This window comes from Mesoplodon bidens (assembly GCF_964165515.1).
Source record: "Mesoplodon bidens genome assembly, chromosome: 3".
Classification (NCBI taxonomy): domain Eukaryota; kingdom Metazoa; phylum Chordata; class Mammalia; order Artiodactyla; family Ziphiidae; genus Mesoplodon; species Mesoplodon bidens.
This window is the reverse complement of record NC_138178.1, coordinates 4,726,941-4,746,770: the sequence shown is the minus strand read 5'-3', so window position 1 is coordinate 4,746,770 and position 19,830 is coordinate 4,726,941. Positions and strand designations below refer to the sequence as shown.

At 38.1% G+C, this 19,830-nt stretch overlaps 1 protein-coding gene across 1 annotated transcript in view; it reads left to right on the top strand.

Moving 5' to 3' along the window:
- Positions 1-8,935, top strand: part of STAM (signal transducing adaptor molecule) — a 65,147-nt gene extending 56,212 nt beyond the window's left edge. The window contains exon 14 of the mRNA XM_081226972.1: positions 8,134-8,935. Coding sequence (XP_081083098.1) covers positions 8,134-8,344 — 211 coding nt within the window. The 3' untranslated portion in view covers positions 8,345-8,935. The remainder of the gene's footprint in view (positions 1-8,133) is intronic.
- Positions 8,936-19,830: the final 10,895 nt, after the last annotated feature.

Genomic DNA, 19,830 nt, shown 5'->3' with positions numbered 1-19,830 from the left:
GCTATTGTAAATAGTGCTGCAATGAACATTGTGATACATGACTGTTTTTGAATTATGGTTTTCTCAGAGTATATTCCCAGGAGTGAGATTGCTGGATCATATGGTAATTCTATTTTTAGTTTTCTAAGGAACCTCCATACTGTTCTCCATAGTGGCTGTATCAATTTACATTCCCACCAACAGTGCAAGAGGGTTCCCTTTTCTGCACACCCTCTCCAGCATTTATTGTTTGTAGACTTTTTGATGACGGCCATTCTGACCGGTGTGAGGTGATACCTCATTGTAGTTTTGATTTGCATTTCTCTAATGATTAGTGATGTTGCGCATCCTTTCATGTGTTTGTTGGCAATCTGTATATCTTCTTTGGAGAAATGTCTATTTAGGTCTTCTGCCCATTTTTGGATTGGGTTGTTTGTTTTTTTGATATTTAGCTGCATGAGCTGCTTGTATATTTTAGAGATTAATTCTTTGTCAGTTGCTTCATTTGCAAATATTTTCTCCCATTCTGAGGGTTGTCTTTTTGTCTTGGTTATGGTTTCCTTTCCTGTGCAGAAGCTTTTCAGTTTCATTAGGTCCCATTTGTTTATTTTTGTTTTTATTTCCATTTCTCTAGGAGGTGGGTCAAAAAGGATCTTGTTATGATTTATGTCAGTGTCCTGCCTGTGTTTTCCTCTAAGAGTCTTGTAGTCTCCGGCCTTATATTTAGGTCTTTAATCCATTTCGAGTTTATTTTTGTGTATGGTGTTAGGTAGTGTTCTAATTTCATTCTTTCATATGTAGCTATCCAGTTTTCCCAGCACCACTGATTGAAGAGGCTGTCTTTTCTCCATTGTATATTTTTGCCTCCTTTATCAAAGATAGGGTGACCATATGTGCATGGATTTATCTCTGGGCTTTCTATCCTGTTCCATTGATCTATATTTCTGTTTTTGAGCCAGTACCATACTGCCTTGATTACTATAGCTTTGCAGTATAGTTTGAAGTCGGGGAGCCTGATTTCTCCAGCTCCGTTTTTCTTTCTCAAGATTGCTTTGGCTATTTGGGGTCATTTGTGCTTCCATACAAATTGTGAAATTTTTGTTCTAGTTCTGTGAAAAATGCCAGTGGTAGTTTGATAGGGATTACATTGAATCTGTAGATTGCATTGGGTAGTAGAGTCATTTTCACAATGTTGATTCTTCCAATCCAAGAACATGCTATATCTCTCCATCTGTTTGTATCATCTTTAATTTCTTTCATCAATGTCTTATGGTTTTCTGAGTACAGTTCTTTTGTCTACTTAGGTAGGATTATTCCTAGGTATTATATTCTTTTTGTTGCAGTGGCAAATGGGAGTGTTTCCTTAATTTCCTTTTCAGATTTTTCATCATTAGTGTATAGCACTGCAAGAGATTTCTGTGCATTAATTTTGTATTCTGCTATTCTACCAAATTCACTGATTAGCTCTAGTAGTTTTCTGGTAGCATCTTTAGGATTCTCTATGTATAGTATCATGTCATCTGCAAACAGTAACAGTTTTACTTCTTCTTTTCCAGTTTGTATTCCTTTTATTTCTTTTTCTTCTCTGATTGCTGTGGCTAAAACTTCCAAAACTATGTTGAATAATAGTGGTGAGAGTGCGCAACCTTGTCTTGTTCCTAATCTTAGTGGAAATGGTTTCAGTGTTTCACCACTGAGAACGATGTTAACTGTGGGTTTGTCATATATGCCTTTATTATGTTGAGGTACGTTCCCTATATGCCTACTCTCTGGAGAGTTTTTATCATAAATGGGTATTGCATTTTGTCGAAAGCTTTTTCTGCATCTATTGAGATGATCATATGGTTTCTATCCTTCAGTTTGTTAATATGGTGTATCACACTAATTGATTTGCATTTATTGAAGAACCCTTGCATTCCTGGGATAAACCCACTTGATCATGGTGTATGATCCTTTTAATGTGCTGCTGGATTCTGTTTGCTAGTATTTTGTTGAGGATTTTCACATCTATGTTCATCAGTGATATTGGCCTATCGTTTTCTTTATTTTTGACATCTTTGTCTGGTTTTGGTATCAGGGTGATGGTGGCCTCGTAGAATGAGTTTGGGAATGTTCCTCCCTCTGCTATGTTTTGGAAGAGTTTGAGAAGGATAGCTGTTAGCTGTTCTCTAAATGTTTGATAGAATTCGCCTGTGAAGCCATCTGGTCCTGGGCTTTAGTTTGTTGGAAGATTTTTAATCACAGTTTCAATTTCAGTGCTTGTAATCGGTCTGCTTATATTTTCTCGTTTTTCCTGGCTCAGTCTCGGAAGGTTGTGCTTTTCTAAGAATTTGTCTATTTCTTCCAGGTTGTCTGTTTTATTGGCATATAGTTGCTTGCAGTAAGCTCTCATAATCCTTTCTATTTCTGCAGTGCCACTTGTTACTTCTCCTTTTTCATTTCTAATTCTGTTGATTTGAGTCTTCTCCCTTTTATCTTGGTGAGTCTGGCTAATGGTTTATCAATTTTGTTTATCTTCTCAAAAGCCAGCTTTTAGTTTTATTGATCTTTGCTATCGTTTTCTTCATTTGTTTTACATTTTTTTCTGATCTGATCTTTGTGATTTCTTTCCTTCTGCTAACTTTGGTTTTTTTTCGTTCTTCTTTTCTAATTGCTTTAGGTGTAAGGTTAGATTGTTTATTTGAGATGTTTCTTGTTTCTTGAGGTAGGATTGTACTGCTATAAATATCCCTCTTAGAACTGCTTTTGCTGCATCCCACAGGTTTTGGGCCATCGTGTTTTCATTATCATTTGTTTCTAGGTATATTTTGATTTCCTCTTTGATTTTTTTCAGTGTTTTCTTGGTTATTTAGTAGTGTATTGTTTAGCCTCCATGTGTTTGTATTTTTTACAGATTTTTTCCTGTAATTGATATCTAGTCTCATAGCATTGTGGGCGGAAATGATCCTTGATACGATTTCACTTTTCTTAAATTTACCAAGGCTTGATTTGTGACCCAAGCTATGATCTATCCTGGAGAATGTTCTGTGAGCATTTGAGAAGAAAGTGTATTCTGTTAGTTATTGGATGGAATGTCCTATAAATATCAATTAAGTCCATCTTGTTTAATGTATCATTTAAAGCTTGTGTTTCCTTATTTATTTTCATTTTGTTTGATCTGTCCATTAGTGAAAGTGGGGTGTTAAAGTCCTCTACTATGATTGTGTTACTGTCAATTTCCCCTTTTATGGCTGTTAGCATTTGCCTTATGTATTGAGATGCTCCTATGTTGGGTGCATAAATATTTACAATTGTTATATATTCTTCTTCGATTGATCGCTTGATCATTATGTAGTGTCCTTCTTTGTCTCTTGTAATAGTCTTTATTTTAAAATCTATTTTGTCTGGTATGAGAATTGCTACTGCATCTTTCTTTTGATTTCCATTTGCATGGAATACCTTTTTCCATCCCCTCACTTTCAGTCTGTATGTGTCCCTAGATCTGAAGTGGGTCTCTTGTAGACAGCATATATACGGGTCTTGTTTTTGGATCCATTCAGCCAGTCTATGTCTTTTGGTTGGAGTATGTAATCCATTTACATTTAAGGTAATTATCGATATGTTTCCTTCGTATTACCGTTTTCTTAATTGTTTTGGGTTTGTTATTGTAGGTCTTTTACTTCTCTTGTGTTTTCTGCCTAGAGAAGTTCCTTTAGATTTGTTTTAAAGCTGGTTTGGTGGTGCTGAATTCTCTTCTTTTGCTTGTCTGGAAAGGTTGTAATTTCTCTGTCGAATCTGAATGAGATCCTTTCTGGGTAGAGTAATCTTAGTTGTAGGTTTTTCCCTTTTATCACTGTAAATATGTCCTGCCACTCCCTTCTGGCTTGCAGAGTTTCTGCTGAAAGATCAGCTGTTAACCTTATGGGGATTCCCTTGTATGTTGTTGTTTTTCCCTTGCTGCTTTTAATATTTTTTCTTTGTATTTAATTTTTGATAGTTTCATTAATATGTGTCTTGGTGTGTTTCTCCTTGGATTTATCCTGTATGGGACTCTCTGCACTTCCTAGACTTGATTGACTATTTTCTCTCCCATATTACGGAAGTTTTCAACTATAATGTTTTCAAATATTTTCTAAGTCCCTTTCTTTTTCTCTTCTTCTTTTTGGACCCCTATAATTTGAATGTTGGTGCATGTAATGTTGTCCCAAAGGTCTCTGAGACTGTCCTCAATTCTTTTCAGTCTTTTTTCTTTATTCTGCTCTGTGGTAGTGTTATTTCCACTACTTTATCTTCCAGGTCACTTTTCCATTCTTCTGCCTCAGTTTTTCTGCTATTGATTCCTTCTAGAGAATTTTTCATTTCATTTATTGTGTTATTCATCATTTTTTGCTCTTTCGTTCTCCTAGATCCTTGTTAAACGTTTCTTGTACTTTCTCCATTCTATTTCCAAGATTTTGGATCATCTTTACTATCATTACTCTGAATTCTTTTTCAGGTAGACTGCCTACTTCCTCTTCATTTGTTTGGTCTGGTTGGGTTTATACCTTGCTCCTTCATCTGCTGCATGTTTCTCTGTCTTCCCATTTTGCTTAACTTACTGTGTTTGGGGTCTCCTTTTCACAGGCTGCAGGTTCATAGTTCCCATTGTTTTTGGTGTCTGCCCCCAGTGGGTAAGGTTGGTTCAGTGGCTTGTGTAGGCTTCCTGGTGGAGGGGACTGGTGCCTGTGTTCTGCTGGATGAGGCTGGTATTGTCTTTCTGGGGGGGAGGACCGCATCCGGTGGTGTGTTTTGGGGTGTCTGTGAACTCAGTATGATTTTAGGCATCCTCTCTGCTAATGGGTGGGGTTGTGTTCCTGTCTTGCTAGTTGTTTGGCTTAGGGGTGTCCAGCACTGGAGCTTGCTGGTCGTTGTGTGGATCTGGGTCTTAGCATTGAGATGGAGATCTCTGGGAGAGCTCTCACCGGTTGATATTACGTGGGGCCAGGAGGTCTCTGGGGGACCAATGTCCTGAACTTGGCTCTCCCACCTCAGAGGCTCAGGCTTGACACCCGCTGGAGCACCAAGACCCTGTCAGCCACATGGCTCACAAGAAAAGGGAGAAAAAAAAAGAAAGAAGGAAAAAAAATTACAATAAATAAAGTTATTAAAATAAAAAAATTAAAGAAATAAAGTAATAAAAAAAGGAAGAGAGCAACCAAACCAATAAACAAATCCACCAATGATAAGCACTAAAAACTAAACTAAGATAAACATATAAATCAGAAACTAGTCAGTCGCATACAGCAAACCCCAAGCCTGCAGTTTCTCCCAAAGTCCATTGCCTCAATTTTGGGATGATTCGTTGTCTATTCAGGTATTCCACAGATGCAGGGTACATCAGGTTGATCGTGGAGATTTAATCTGCTGCTTCTGAGGCTGCTGGGAGAGATTTCCCTTTCTCTTCTTCGTTAGCACAGCTCCCGGGGTTCAGCTTTGGATGTGGCCCCACCTCTGTCTGTAGGTCTCCTGAGGGCGTCTGTTCCCTGCCCAGCCAGGACGGGGTTAAAGGAGCAGCTGCTTCCGGGGCTCTGGCTCACTCAGGCTGGGAGGAGGGAGGGGTGCAGATGCGGGGCGAGCCTGCAGCAGCAGAGGCCAGCATGACGTTGCACCAGCCTGAGGCGCGCCGTGTATTCTCCCAGGAAAGTTGTCCCTGGATCACAGGACCCTGGCAGTGGCGGGCTGCACAGGCTCCCCGGAAGGGAGGTGTGGATAGTGACCTGTGCTCGCACACAGGCCTCTTGGCAGCGGCAGCAGCAGCCCCAGCGTCCCACGCCCGTCTCTGGGGTCCGCGCTGTTAGCCACGGCTCGCGCCCATCTTTGGAGCTCCTTTAAGTGGCGCTCTGAATCCCCCTCTCCTTGCGCACCAGGAAACAAAGAGGGAAGAAAAAGTCTCTTGCCTCTTTGGCAGGTCCAGACTTTTTCCCGGACTCCCTCCCGGCCAGCCGTGGCACACTAACCCCCTTCATGCTGTGTCACACCTCCAACCCCAGTCCTCTCCCTGCGCTCTGACCGAAGCCCGAGCCTCAGCTCCCAGCCCCGCCCGCCCCGGCGGCTGAGCAGACAAGCCTCTCGGACTGGTGAGTGCTGGTCGGCACCGATCCTCTGTGCAGGAATCTCTCTGCTTTGCCCTCTGCACCCCTGTGGCTGCACTCTCCTCTGTGGCTCCAGAGCTTCCTCCCTCCCCACCCCCCATCTCCACCAGAGAAGGGGCTTCCTAATGTGTGGAAACTTTTCTTCCTTCACAGCTCCCTCCCAGCGGGGCAGGTCCTGTCCCTATTCTTTTGTCTCTGTTTTTTCTTTTTTCTTTTGCCCTACCCAGGTATGTGGGGAGTTGGTTGCCTTTTGGGAAGTTTGAGGTCTTCTACCAGCGTTCAGTAGGTGTTCTGTAGGAGTTGTTTCACATGTAGGTGTATTTCTGATGTATTTGTGTGGAGGAAGGTGACCTCCACATCTTACTCCTCCGCTATCTTGAAGGTCCTCTTGAATTCTCCTGGATGGTTCCAACAAGGATGGTTCCCAGGGTAGGTTCTTGTGGCAGAAAGAATTCAGAGACAGAGAGGGAGGTCAAGAAAGCAAAGTGATGATTTATTTAAGCGATGGATTGTTAGGTTTTTTGCCATTGAATTGTATGAGTTCTTTATGTATTTTGGATATTTACTCCTTATCAGATAATGTGATTTGCAAATATTTTCTCCGATCTCATAGGTTGCCTTTTCGTTTTGTTGATGGTTTTCTTTGCTGTGCAGAAGCGTTTTAGTTTGATGTAGTCCCACTTACTGATTTTTGCTTTTGTTGCTTGTGTTTTTGCTGTATATTCAGAAAACTGCAGCCGAGACCAGTCTCAACAACCTTTTCCCCCTGTCTTTTCTTCTAGGAGTTTTACAGTTTCAGGTCTTAAATTTAAGTTTTTATTCCATTTCAAGTTCATTTTTGTGTGTGGTGTAAGACAGGGGACCTTTTTCATTCCTCTGCATGTGGTTATCCAGTTCTCCCAACACCGTTTGTTGAGCAGACCATCCTTTCCCCATTGAGTATTGTTGGCTCCCTTGGCAGATACTAGTTGACCATTGATTTGGAGTTTTTGAGCCTCAAGGTTCTGAGGGGTAATGGAGGCAAACACACACAAAGAATGTTGTTACAACACAAATTACAAATAAAGGTATATGCAGAGTGCTTGAGGAGCCTCAGGGTTCAGGGAAGATTTCCAAGAAAAATATGCTCTTAAGACTGGAGGAAAAAGTAAGAATGATTGTCTGTCATGAACAAAGACGTGGTTCTCATGCTTTTGTTTACCTGACATGCTGTGAAATGCATGGTACCCATGGAATGGGTGAAATGGGGAGCAGTGAAAACGTGCAGTGCTTGTTGGGCATTACCAGTGGTGCAGTGTTACTAAAGGGATAAAGTCCCTGGGGGGAGAAGTGAGAGAGACGCTTGGACTTACTGACAAGGATAATGGATGGTCTGAGGTACCGTGTTAAGGAGCTTGGGTCTTGTCTGGGAAAGCCCGTAAAGAGCTTCAGGTGGTGATAGTGTTGATGGATTCATAGGGACAAGATTAGGAGCTGGGCGGCTAGTATATTAGGCAAGAGATGATGAGTGTCTATAACTATAAGACAGGGGTGAGAAAGGGTTATGTAGAGATGAGCCAGTGATTGCCTGTGGGTGACGTGGCGGGGAGAGAGTGCGGAGCAGAGATATGAGAGAACTGCTGGGGTTTAACCCTTGAACAGCTGGGTGGATGGTACAACTTTTTTTTTTTTTTTTTTTTGCGGTACGTGGGCCTCTCACTGCTGTGGCCTCTCCCGTTGCGGAGCACAGGCTCCGGACGCGCGGGCTCAGCGGCCACGCTCCGCGGCCTGTGAGATCTTCCCGGACCGGGGCACGAACCCGTGTCCCCTGCATCGGCAGGCGGACTCTCAACCACTGCGCCACCAGGGAAGCCTCTCCCCCTTCTTTCTTGATGATATCCCAGTGCCTCAAATAACAGTGTTTGGCACGTTATAGCTATTTACTAAGTGTTTATTGAATGCGTTGCATGAATGAGTAACTGTTTCATGAACAGCTTTCCTGTTCGTCTCTAAACGGCTGGGTAAATCAGTATTGATCTAACCGAGTGTTCTTTCCCCTGCACAGCACCATGGGCACGTCCGTTCAAGGAGGCACGTATCCCAGCCAGGCTCCGGTGTACAGTCCTCCTCCTGCCGCCGCCGCCGCCCCCGACGTCACCATATACCAGAACGCAGGGAGCAGCCTGTCGTCCCAGGTGCCGAACTATACTTTCACGTCAGCGCTGCCCCAACCGCCTCCGCCCCAGCAGCCACACTCTCCGAAGGCCCTGCTGTAGGGCTGGGATGCCTCTTTGTGGCAAATGCCTGCTAAACGCCGACGACAATGTCATGAGATTCTTTGATACCTTAAGATTTGTTTATCCTCAGCTTATAGGAATCGTATCTTGGTCAGCAAGTTTCAGTATTCAAGAAGGGTGACCTCTCTTCAATTTGCACTGACTTTTTAGAGGTCCGCCCCTCCCCCTCCCCCAGAGGAATGAAACTACTTACAGCATCTAATTCCTTTCGTAATATGGAAGAATCAGTGTAAGATTATTTGTCTCTTAAAATTACCTGGTCTGCAGAAAGTCAAACTGGCAAGCACCGTTGTGGCAGATGTGTGCATAGATCGCAGTATAACTTCACTCGCGGCCACTTTGAACCACGGTGGTGATCATGTGAATATATTTAACACTGTTAACTTAATTGACATTGCTGTTTTATTTTAATCATGAGCAACTACCATGTTTCATAATGTTTTGTGTAAATTTAAGAGAATTACACTGTCCTTTTGAACTGCAAGAGAACAACGCTGTAGCATATGTACACGAAGGCATTATGTTGTCTGTGTTTCAGTTTCCCATTAAACCGAAACTTCCTTGGAGTAATTGTGCGCTGAACACACGTATGTTATGTTGTTGTGTGGCCTCTGCATACTACTAGCTGTCATCACACCAGCGTACAGTAGCTAAATTTTTGGTGCATTTATAGGAAATGATGATGTTCCCTTTTAAACTTTTACATTTTGGCATGATATTTCAGCATACTGTGGGACCATGAGACAAGATTAAGTTGGACCACATTCTTTATATCTTACTTTTAAAGAAATAATGTTAATTTACTTTTTCCTAGTTGAAGATAGTAATTAGGTTTCTAAGCTGTATACTGTGTTTATTGGTGGCAGTGACACCAAAGATAGAGGCAATGGATAGAAGCTTTGAAACTGGAAAGAAAACATGAATTACACTACATTTTCAAAGTCTCTTGTAATTATTTAGGCTATAACAAAATTTGATTCATCTGTCTTATTCCACTGCTAGTCTTTTAAATATGTCTTTAATACAGTGTATCCTTCAATTCTTCATTAAAATGGATGTAAGTGGATGTTTCAAAGTCATCTAGATTCCTGGCTCTGCTTAACAGTTTGTTTATTTATTCTTGTCTTTCAAACTGGATTTATGGGCTGCTCTCTCTCTTCTAAAGTTCTAAATGGAATTATTTTGGCTTCTTATTCAGTAGTTTGAATGAGTGCTTTTCTTTTAATCCATATGTAATACGTTTTCTACTGACATTTTAATCTCCTTAAATATTTATAATTTCCCTAGTTTTGTGCTGTTATTTAAACAACTGAAAAATTGGGTTGAGCATCGTAGTAAATGAATTGATTTAGTAACAGGTGTCACACCATAAATGAAGATTTAATTTATATTTTCTGAGACTATTATGATCAGGTACTTGCTTTCTTTTTGACAAATGATTCCATCTTTGGCAAGGTAGCTTCAAATTTAAATCTTCATCTTCAACTTAGGGTGTTTCACCCAGTGTTGTGTTTTCCTGAGTTTAGAGTACGTTGCCCTCAAATAGTAATTTTAAAATTTGAATTCAAACTTTACATTAAAATTTTTTTAATACGTTGTTTTTTGAGGAACATTGTCAAAACATTGTACTCTTTCTCATTCCAATTTGAATACTCGAGTTTAAGTGATACCCTTCGTCTCAAGTCATATTGTATTTTTCTCTTTGTCTTTTGATGAATTCCTATTTACCAATGGCACATGTATCATTTTTCCCATTTTATTTTGATACGTTTCATGATGTAAAATTAATGATATATTCTCTAGTATGTATTTTGCCCTGTAAAAGTCAAAGAATGGTGAAATGAAAAAAGACTACCCTTATTACAATGCATATGCAAGTTTCTTTACCTTTATAAAGATTTAAATGGCGAATACTTAAAACTGATGCTATATTAGTTTGCAGTTTTCACTTATTAGGTATAAAAATAGCAGACGGAAAAAATTCCACTGAAAAGGAACCACTGTATTTTCCATCTTTCAGATGACATGGCAAGGACGGAAATAGGAAAGGACCAGTTAGGAGCACAGTGATTTTGTTCTGCAACCAGTGTATGTGTTGCACTTCCGTAAAATCTTTCTTTAAAAGATAGCTGTCCCTTTTTAAAGGGAATAGGATTATTTATAAAAAGAACTAACTATAATATGAATTTCTGTGAAGCAAATTTTACTTCTCCGTTTATTTCCTTTATAAAGTTTGTGTATCCATAAGCCAGTGACATTTGAATGGAAAAATTCAGCCCAGTTATATACTATCTAGCTTGAGTAGCCAACAAACCCCACAGTCAGTTGGATGGACAATATATCAGTGCTCTAAACCTACCTAGTAAGAATAATATGTAGTATGTCCTTACCATGATTTTACAGTCTTTTCTAACTCCCTGGTCCTGCTTCACCGTTAACCTGTCTCTCCTACTCAGTGATGAACCTTTTCCTGTGCCCAGAGATTCCCTTCTTTATATTAAAAACTTCTGGACCTTGTTTCTATACCTCTTAATTTTTGTAATTAGAATGCTTAATAGACCCCTAACATTCTTTTCTGATAGATACAATTTTCATATATGACATGTGTATAATTCAGCATGAAACTAGCTTTAGTCCCAAGCTTCAAGTTTATACAAGATAAATTAGTGTCCTATATGATAAACCATGTGACTGCAAAAACTATATAATTATTTTCTAAAATGAGGTCCATTGGTATAATTGGTCAAATTTTTATTTCTTTAATACATTAAAATTACTGTTTTCTTTTTCTCATCTTACTGATTGTATTAATAATTATATACCATCCTGTTATATAACTCTTTAAATATTTAATAACAAAATTATAGTTTAAATTCTTCACTCATCATTTTCTAATTAAAAAAATCTTTTTCATTGTCAATGAATCCTTGTACCCTTTAGAATAAATACATAAAAGAAACTTACCTAAATATTTTCTCAAAGACCTTATGTTCAGTTATCTTTTATTTTAGAATCATGGTTCGATTAAGCGTTCTAGTCAAATATCTAGATTATTTTCTATGCTGTTTATAATTACATGCCCCCCTGGTTTTTAAGCAAAGCTGCCTTGAGTTTTATGTATTCTTTTTTAGTGTGGTCTTCCTTTGAAATTATAATACTTAGTAATTTTTTTCCCTGAAGTTTTGTAGCTTCAGCAATATTTTTTCCTTATAATATTCTAGAGCATTTTAAATTCCAGTGTTTAAAATATTAGGTTTCCTTATTGAACAAAACCTAACATTTTATTGGTGATAACTTGTGGTCATACTATTTGTTCTTTGTTGATTTTTCAACTCCCTAGCTTTATGTTAATACTTCCCTCGGCCATTATTCTCTGTTTCCTGCTTCTTTTAGAGTCAAGAGTTTCTGATAAAGATTGCAGATTAAATTATTGTGTCGGTAAGCCCTTGTATAAACGCGAAAGCAACTGGTTCTAATAATCGTTTGATGTTCAGAGACTTAAAAAAAAAAGTTATGTCTATTTTAGAAAAGAGTATATACAAATTCGTTGATCTGCTGCCCTCATCAGTAACAAATATCTTTTGAGTTTATGGCCTCAAAATGTGTCTATGTATTTACAAATTATAGAAGTTCTACTGTAGTAATACATATAGTACATTATGAAACACACCAAAAATAGAAATCTTACAGGGCAAGAGATAAATTATTAATAGAAATTCTAACATTTTCTTCCCGTATCTCTGGTTCATTTAGTCTGTGCCCTAGGATGTATATGCCCCATTTGGAGACCACTGTTTTAGAGGTTAAGATTAAGCAGAGGGGAGTACGATGTTACTAAGTTGGCCCTTTGAAGTCAGTATCTGATACTACAGGTGGTGCTTTTCCCAGCAACTCTTATGTTGAGAATTTTCAGACTTACAGAAAGATTGAAATAATATATTGAACATCTGAGTACACTTCGTCCTGATTGACTAATCATTAACATTTTGTCACATTTGCTTTATCTCTTTATGTATGTTTATATATACGTGTGTGTGTGTGTGTATCCATGTTTGTGCACAGGTGTGTCTGTATGTGCATATGCACATATTCTTTATTGTGTGAATAGACAAAGTTACAGACTTTGCACTAAACTATACACCTAAGCATTTCATCATGTATTTTGTAAGGATAAGTACATATTCCTTCATAACCTAAACCTTTGTCACATCTAAGAAAATTAACAGTAATTCTGTAATATTATTACCAAACATCCCCAAACTGTTTTATAGGGACAGTTTTTTTAAAAATCCAGGAAATATATCACATTTTTAATGTCCATTTATTCTCTATTAATCTGGATTGATCTCTTCTTTTTTTCCCTGCCTTTTTTTTTTTTTTTTTGCGGTAGGCGGGCCTCTCACTGTTGTGGCCTCTCCCCTTGCAGAGCACAGGCTCCGGATGCGCAGGCTCAGCAGCCATGGCTCACGGGCCCAGCCGCTCTGCAGCATGTGGGATCTTCCCAGACCGGGGCACGAACCCGTGTCCCCTGCATCGGCAGGCGGACTCCCAACCACTGCGCCACCAGGGAAGCCCATCCCTGCCTTTTTAAAGGTCTACACCAGTTGTCTCATAGTGCGTCCCACATTCTGGATTTATCTCTTCTTTCTTTATGATGTTATTTAATTAACTTGATGCACTGTTCTCATTATAGTACTCTTTATTATTAATTAATCCCCCCAAATTGCAGTCAGAACTATGTGACTTATGGTTACAGGGGATGAATCTAAATTTTTCAAGCTCGTATCAGAAAACTGTACATATAAATGAACATTGTTAGCCTAAAGTATGGTTATTCTGTATAAGAGACTGTGTGCTCAGGCCATTGATGCTACCATGGCTCAGGACAGTTTTGTGTTCTTCCTTTCAAATTGCATTCAGAGCACCTGAAGAAAATTTGTGCCCTTGAAAACAATAATTGGCTCCCCTTCTCCACCATTAAACCCAAATGAGCTTTTCTCAAGCTTGTTCATGTACCTGATTCACTCTGGATGGCTTTTAGGTATTTTAGAAATGTCATCTACAATTATAGGACTTTGTTTTGGGATGTGTACATTTTGGCATGTTTGTTTAAAAAGACTTCTTCTTTTTACCTTTTAGTCATCTATTAAGATATTGAAATCACTTCAGAGGAAGGGAAATCCTTTCTTTTTAAAAGTTCTAGTTTTTACTTATTTACCTCAAATTGGTTGCCAAATTGGAATCAGGCCAACTAAAATTTATACCCACAGTCAAGTTAGAAACACATGCAAGTTACAATATACATTATCAGGTTGTGAAATAGCTTGTTTAAGCCCTTACATTATTTCAGTTGGTTAATGGCTTTAAAGAAAATAGAATAAATGTTTGGAATCCATTGTTTCTGTGGCAGGATATATGAAGTTTCTTAAGTGCAGGATAATTACATATCTTGTTACTTTAAAAAGATGTAAACAATTGAGAATGTTTTTGATTAATTATGTGTAATATTATGTTAGGCATTTAAGATGCCAAATGTGAAACGTCCATACGGTATGATTATTTTCCTCAGAACTAAAAACACACAAAAAATACCTATATACTGGTCTTGGATTTTGTTCCTTTTCCCTCAGAGAAAAAAAAGTTTCAATTTAATATCTTTGATATTCTGTAATTTAAAAATACAATGATAACACTTAGTTCTGAAACATGACTGAAGAAGTTGTAGTGAAGAATACAGGTAAATTCATTTAATAATTACCAAAGAAGCTTCATTATAACAAGTCCATTTCTATAAATGTCAGACGGCACAGGATAAAACGAAAGATTTCAGTATTTGCATTGTAAAATGTATCTGTTTTGACCACATGGGGTTTTTTTGCAAAGGATGTGGTAATACTTTTGGTTGAGAAAAAGAATAAGAACTAAATTATGGGAGTTTACTGGAGTTCTATTCTGCTATGAAGTGGAAATTTCAGTTCATTGCCCTAGGAATTTAGATTTTAACCCAGATATATCTTTTCTCAAAAGAATATCTTGCTAGATATGTGATCCTGGGCAGTTCCATGAATCTCTGGGGCCTTCTACTTATTTATAAATGGTAGTGTTAGTGTAACTGTTACATGATCCTTTGAAGCTTGCAGAAATTCTGTGCTTCAGATCCTCAGCCTTCCTGCCATTCAGCCTGAATAACTCATCTGTGCCACTGCAGTTACCTCATAGCTCAGAGAAGGAAAAGGTACTGAAACTCGGGAACATGTTTCCAGCACATGGTCATAACAGTATACTCCCTGTGAGTAATCTGGGGATACCTGATGTCCATTAGTAAACTCCTGAGCCTTTTGTTGATGTTTGAGTGACCCCACCAGGAACATCTTCACTTTCATTTGATAGTACTTTCACTTTCATTGGGGGAAAAATTAAATAGTTACGACTCTGAAGCATATACTGTTTTCATATCTTGCTTCAAGCTAAAGGAGAGAGGTAGCATTGGACTATATGAAATTTTACCGTTTTTGATGTTCTTGTAGGCAGAGTTGGGTTTATTGACGTGAAAATGATGATGAAGCCAACATACTATACTTGCCATCCTTTGGCTCTTTTATTTACTAAGTACGCAGATTACCTGAAATGTTAGAGAACTATGGAAAGTAGCAGTTTCCATCTTTGAGGCTGGCCGAGTGAGTCTTTCTAATATTCCGAATAAGGTACACAATCAGCAACGGCATTTTTTTACATCACAAATATTTGGCCTAGAAAAATGGTGTTAGGCATTGTTACAAGTTATTAATATTAATACACGTAAACATTAGCTGTTAAAGTTTTTTTTGCTAGTCAACTTTTTTCTTATATGTCAATCAGTTACATGTGTCTGTTATTTTATATAGTTATATAAAACAATTCCAAGGGTAAAATATATATTTTTTAGTTTTCTTCTTTGCACTTTAGGAAATTACATACCCTGCTGGCATTAAAGAAAATTCTTTCCTAAATTAGTTTATGCTGAATCTGATAAAAAAAGGCTTATATCAAGTATTCAATAAGGTAGATAAGCTTTTTCAGAGGGGGGGAAAAGACAAAATTTCCAATTGTTATCATTGGTTGTGTCATATTCTCCCTTTGTAAGCAGGAATAGTCACTGACTTTTTTTTTTTTTTTACATCTTTATTGGAGTATAATTGCTTTACAATGGTGTGTTAGTTTCTGCTTTATAAGAAAGTGAATCAGTTATACATATACATATGTTCCCATATCTCTTCCCTCTTGTGTCTCCCTCCCTCCCACCCTCCCTATCCCACCCCTCTAGGTGGTCACAAAGCACTGAGCTGATCTCCCTATGCTATATGACTGCTTCCCACTAGCTATCTATTTTACGTTTGGTAGTGTATATATGTCCATGCCACTCTCTCACTTTGTCACAGCTTACCCTTCCCCTCCCCATATCCTCAATTCCATTCTCTAGTAAGTCTGTGTCTTTATTCCTGTCTTACCCCTAGGTTCTTCATGACATTTTTTTTTTTAAATTCCATATATATGTGTTAGCATACGGTAGTTGTCTTTCTCTTTCTGACTTACTTCACTCTGTATGACAGACTCTAGGTCCATCCACCTCATTACAAATAGCTCAATTTCATTTCTTTTTATGGCTGAGTAATATTCCATTGTATTTATGTGCCACATCTTCTTTATCTATTCATCCGATGACGGACACTTAGGTTGCTTCCATCTCCGGGCTATTGTGAATAGAGCTGCAATGAACATTTTGGTACATGTCTCTTTTTGAATTATGGTTTTCTCAGGGTATATGCCTAGTAGTGGGATTGCTGGGTCATATGGTAGTTCTATTTGTAGTTTTTTAAGGAACCTCCATACTGTTCTCTATAGTGGCTGTACCAATTCACATTCCCACCAGCAGTGCAAGAGGGTTCCCTTTTCTCCACACCCTCTCCAGCATTTATTGTTTCTAGATTTTTTGATGATAGCCATTCTGACTGGTGTGAGATGATTTCTCATTGTACTTTTGATTTGCATTTCTCTAATGATTAATGATGTTGAGCATTCTTTCATGTGTTTATTGGCAGTCTGTATATCTTCTTTGAAGAAATGTCTATTTAGGTCTTCTGCCCATTTTTGGATTGGGTTGTTTGTTTTTGTTATTGAGCTGCATGAGCTGCTTGTAAATTTTGGAGATTAATCCTTTGTCAGTTGCTTCATTTGCAAATATTTTCTCCCATTCTGAGGGTTGTCTTTTGGTCTTGTTTATGGTTTCCTTTGCTGTGCAAAAGCTTTGAAGTTTCATTAGGTCCCATTTGTTTATTTTTGTTTTTATTTCCACTTCTCTAGGATGTGGGTCAAAAAGGATCTTGCTGTGATTTATGTCATAGAGTGTTCTGCCTATGTTTTCCTCTAAGAGTTTGATAGTTTCTGGCCTTACATTTAGGTCTTTAATCCATTTTGAGTTTATTTTTGTGTATGGTGTTAGGGAGTGATCTAATCTCATACTTTTACATGTACCTGTCGAGTTTTCCCAGCACCACTTATTGAAGAGGCTGTCCTTTCTCCACTGTACATTCCTGCCTCCTTTATCAAAGATAAGGTGACCAAATGTGCGTGGGCTTATATCTGGGATTTCTATCCTGTTCCATTGATCTATATTTCTGTTTTTGTGCCAGTACCATACTGTCTTGATTACTGTAGCTTTGTAGTATAGTCTGAAGTCAAGGAGACTGATTCCTCCAGCTCCGTTTTTCGTTCTCAAGATTGCTTTGGCTATTCGGGGTCTTTTGTGTTTCCATACAAACTGTGAAATTTTTTGTTCTAGTTCTGTGAAAAATGCCAGTGGTAGTTTGATAGGGATTGCATTGAATCTGTAGATTGCTTTGGGTAGTAGAGTCATTTTCACAGTGTTGATTCTTCCAATCCAAGAACATGGTATATCTCTCCATCTATTTGTATCATCTTTAATATCTTTCATCAGTGTCATAATTTTCTGCATACAGGTCTTTTGTCTCCTTAGGTAGGTTTATTCCTAAATATTTTATTCCTTTTGTTGCAATGATAAATGGGAGTGTTTTCTTGATTTCACTTTCAGATTTTTCATCATAGTGTATAGGAATGCCAGAGATTTCTGTGCATTAATTTTGTATCCTGCTACTTTACCAAATTCATTGATTAGCTCTAGTAGTTTTCTGGTAGCATCTTTAGGGTTCTCTATGTATAGTATCATGTCATCTGCAAACAGTGACAACTTTACTTCTTCTTTTCCAATTTGGATTCCTTTTATTTCCTTTTCTTCTCTGATTGTTGTGGGTAAAACTTCCAAAACTATGTTGAATAAGAGTGGTGAGAGTGGGCAACCTTGTCTTGTTCCTGATCTTAGTGGAAATGCTTTCAGTTTTTTCACCATTGAGGATGATGTAGGCTGTGGGTTTGTCATATATGGCCTTTATTATGTTGAGGAAAGTTCCCTCTATGCCTACTTTCTGGAGGGTTTTTATCATAACTGGGTATTGAATTTTGTCAAAAGCTGTCTCTGCGTCTATTGAGATGACCATATGGTTTTTCTCCTTCAGTTTGTTAATATGGTTATCACATTTATTGATTTGCATATATTGAAGAATCCTTGCATTCCTGGAATAAACCCCACTTGATCATGGTGTATGATCCTTTTAATGTGCTGTAGGATTCTGTTTGCTAGTATTTTATTGAGGATTTTTGCATCTATGTTCATCAGTGATATTGGCCTGTAGTTTTCTTCTTTGTGACATCTTTGTCTGGTTTTGGTATCAGGGTGATGGTGGCCTCGTAGAATGAGTTTGGGAGTGTTCCTCCCTCTGCTATATTTTGGAAGAGTTTGAGAAGGATAGGTGTTAGCTCTTCTCTAAATGTTTGATAGAATTCGCCTGTGAAGCCATCTGGTCCTGGGCTTTAGTTTGTTGGAAGATTTTTAATCACAGTTTCAATTTCAGTGCTTGTGATTGGTCTGTGCATATTTTCTGTTCCTTCCTGATTCAGTCTTGGCAGGTTGTGCATTTCTAAGAATTTGTCCATTTCTTCCAGGTCGTCCATTTTATTGGCATAGAGTTGCTTGTAGTAATCTCTCATGATCTTTTGTGTTTCTGCATTGTCAGTTGTTACTTCTCCTTTTTCATTTCTAATTCTATTGATTTGAGTCTTCTCCCTTTTTTTCTTGATGAGTCTGGCTAATGGTTTATCAATTTTGTTTATCTTCTCAAAGAACCAGCTTTTAGTTTTGTTGATCTTTGCTATCGTTTCCTTCATTTATTTTTCATTTATTTCTGATCTGATCTTTATGTTTTCTTTCCTTCTGCTAACTTTGGGGTTTTTTTGTTCTTCTTTCTCTAATTGCTTTAGGTGCAAGTTTAGGTTGTTTATTCGAGATGCTTCCCGTTTCTTAAGGTAAGATTGTATTGCTATAAACTTCCCTCTTAGAACTGCTTTTGCTGCATCCCATAGGTTTTGGGTCATCGTGTCTCCATTGTCATTTGTTTCTAGGTATTTTTTGATTTCTTCTTTGATTTCTTCAGTGATCACTTCATTATTAAGTAGTGTATTGTTTAGCCTCCATGTGTTTGTACTTTTTACAGAGCTCTTCCTGTAATTGATATCTAGTCTCATAGCATTGTGGTCAGAAAAGATACCTGATACAATTTCAATTTTCTTAAATTTACCAAGGCTTGATTTGTGACCCAAGGTATGATCTATCCTGGAGAATGTTCCATGAGCACTTGAAAAAAATGTGTATTCTGTTGTTTTTGGATGGAATGTCCTATAAATATCAAGTCCATCTTGTTTAATATATCATTTAAAGCTTGTGTTTCCTTATTTATTTTCATTTTGGATGATCTGTCCATTGATGAAAGTGGGGTGTTAAAGTCCCCTACTATGAATGTGTTACTGTCGATTTCCCCTTTTATGGCTGTTAGTATTTGCCTTATGTATTGAGGTGCTCCTATGTTGGGTGCATAAATATTTACAATTGTTATATCTTCTTCTTGGATCGATCCCTTGATCATTATGTAGTGTCCTTCTTTGTCTCTTCTAATAGTCTTTATTTTAAAGTCTATTTTGTCTGATATGAGAATTGCTACTCCAGCTTTCTTTTGTTTTCCATTTGTATGGAATATCTTTTTCCATCCCCTCACTTTCTCTATGTGTCTCTAGGTCTGAAGTGGGTCTCTTGTAGACAGCATATATATGGGTCTTGTTTTTGTATCCATTCAGCCAGTCTGTGTCTTTTGGTGGGAGCATTTAATCCACTTACATTTAAGGTAATTATTGATATGTATGTTCCTGTTCCCATTTTCTTAATTGTTTTGGGTTTGTTATTATAGGTCTTTTCCTTCTCTTGTGTTTCTTACCTAGAGAAGATCCTTTAGCATTTGTTGTAAAGCTGGTTTGGTGGTGCTGAACTCTCTCATGTTGTCCCAGAGGCCTCTGAGACTGTC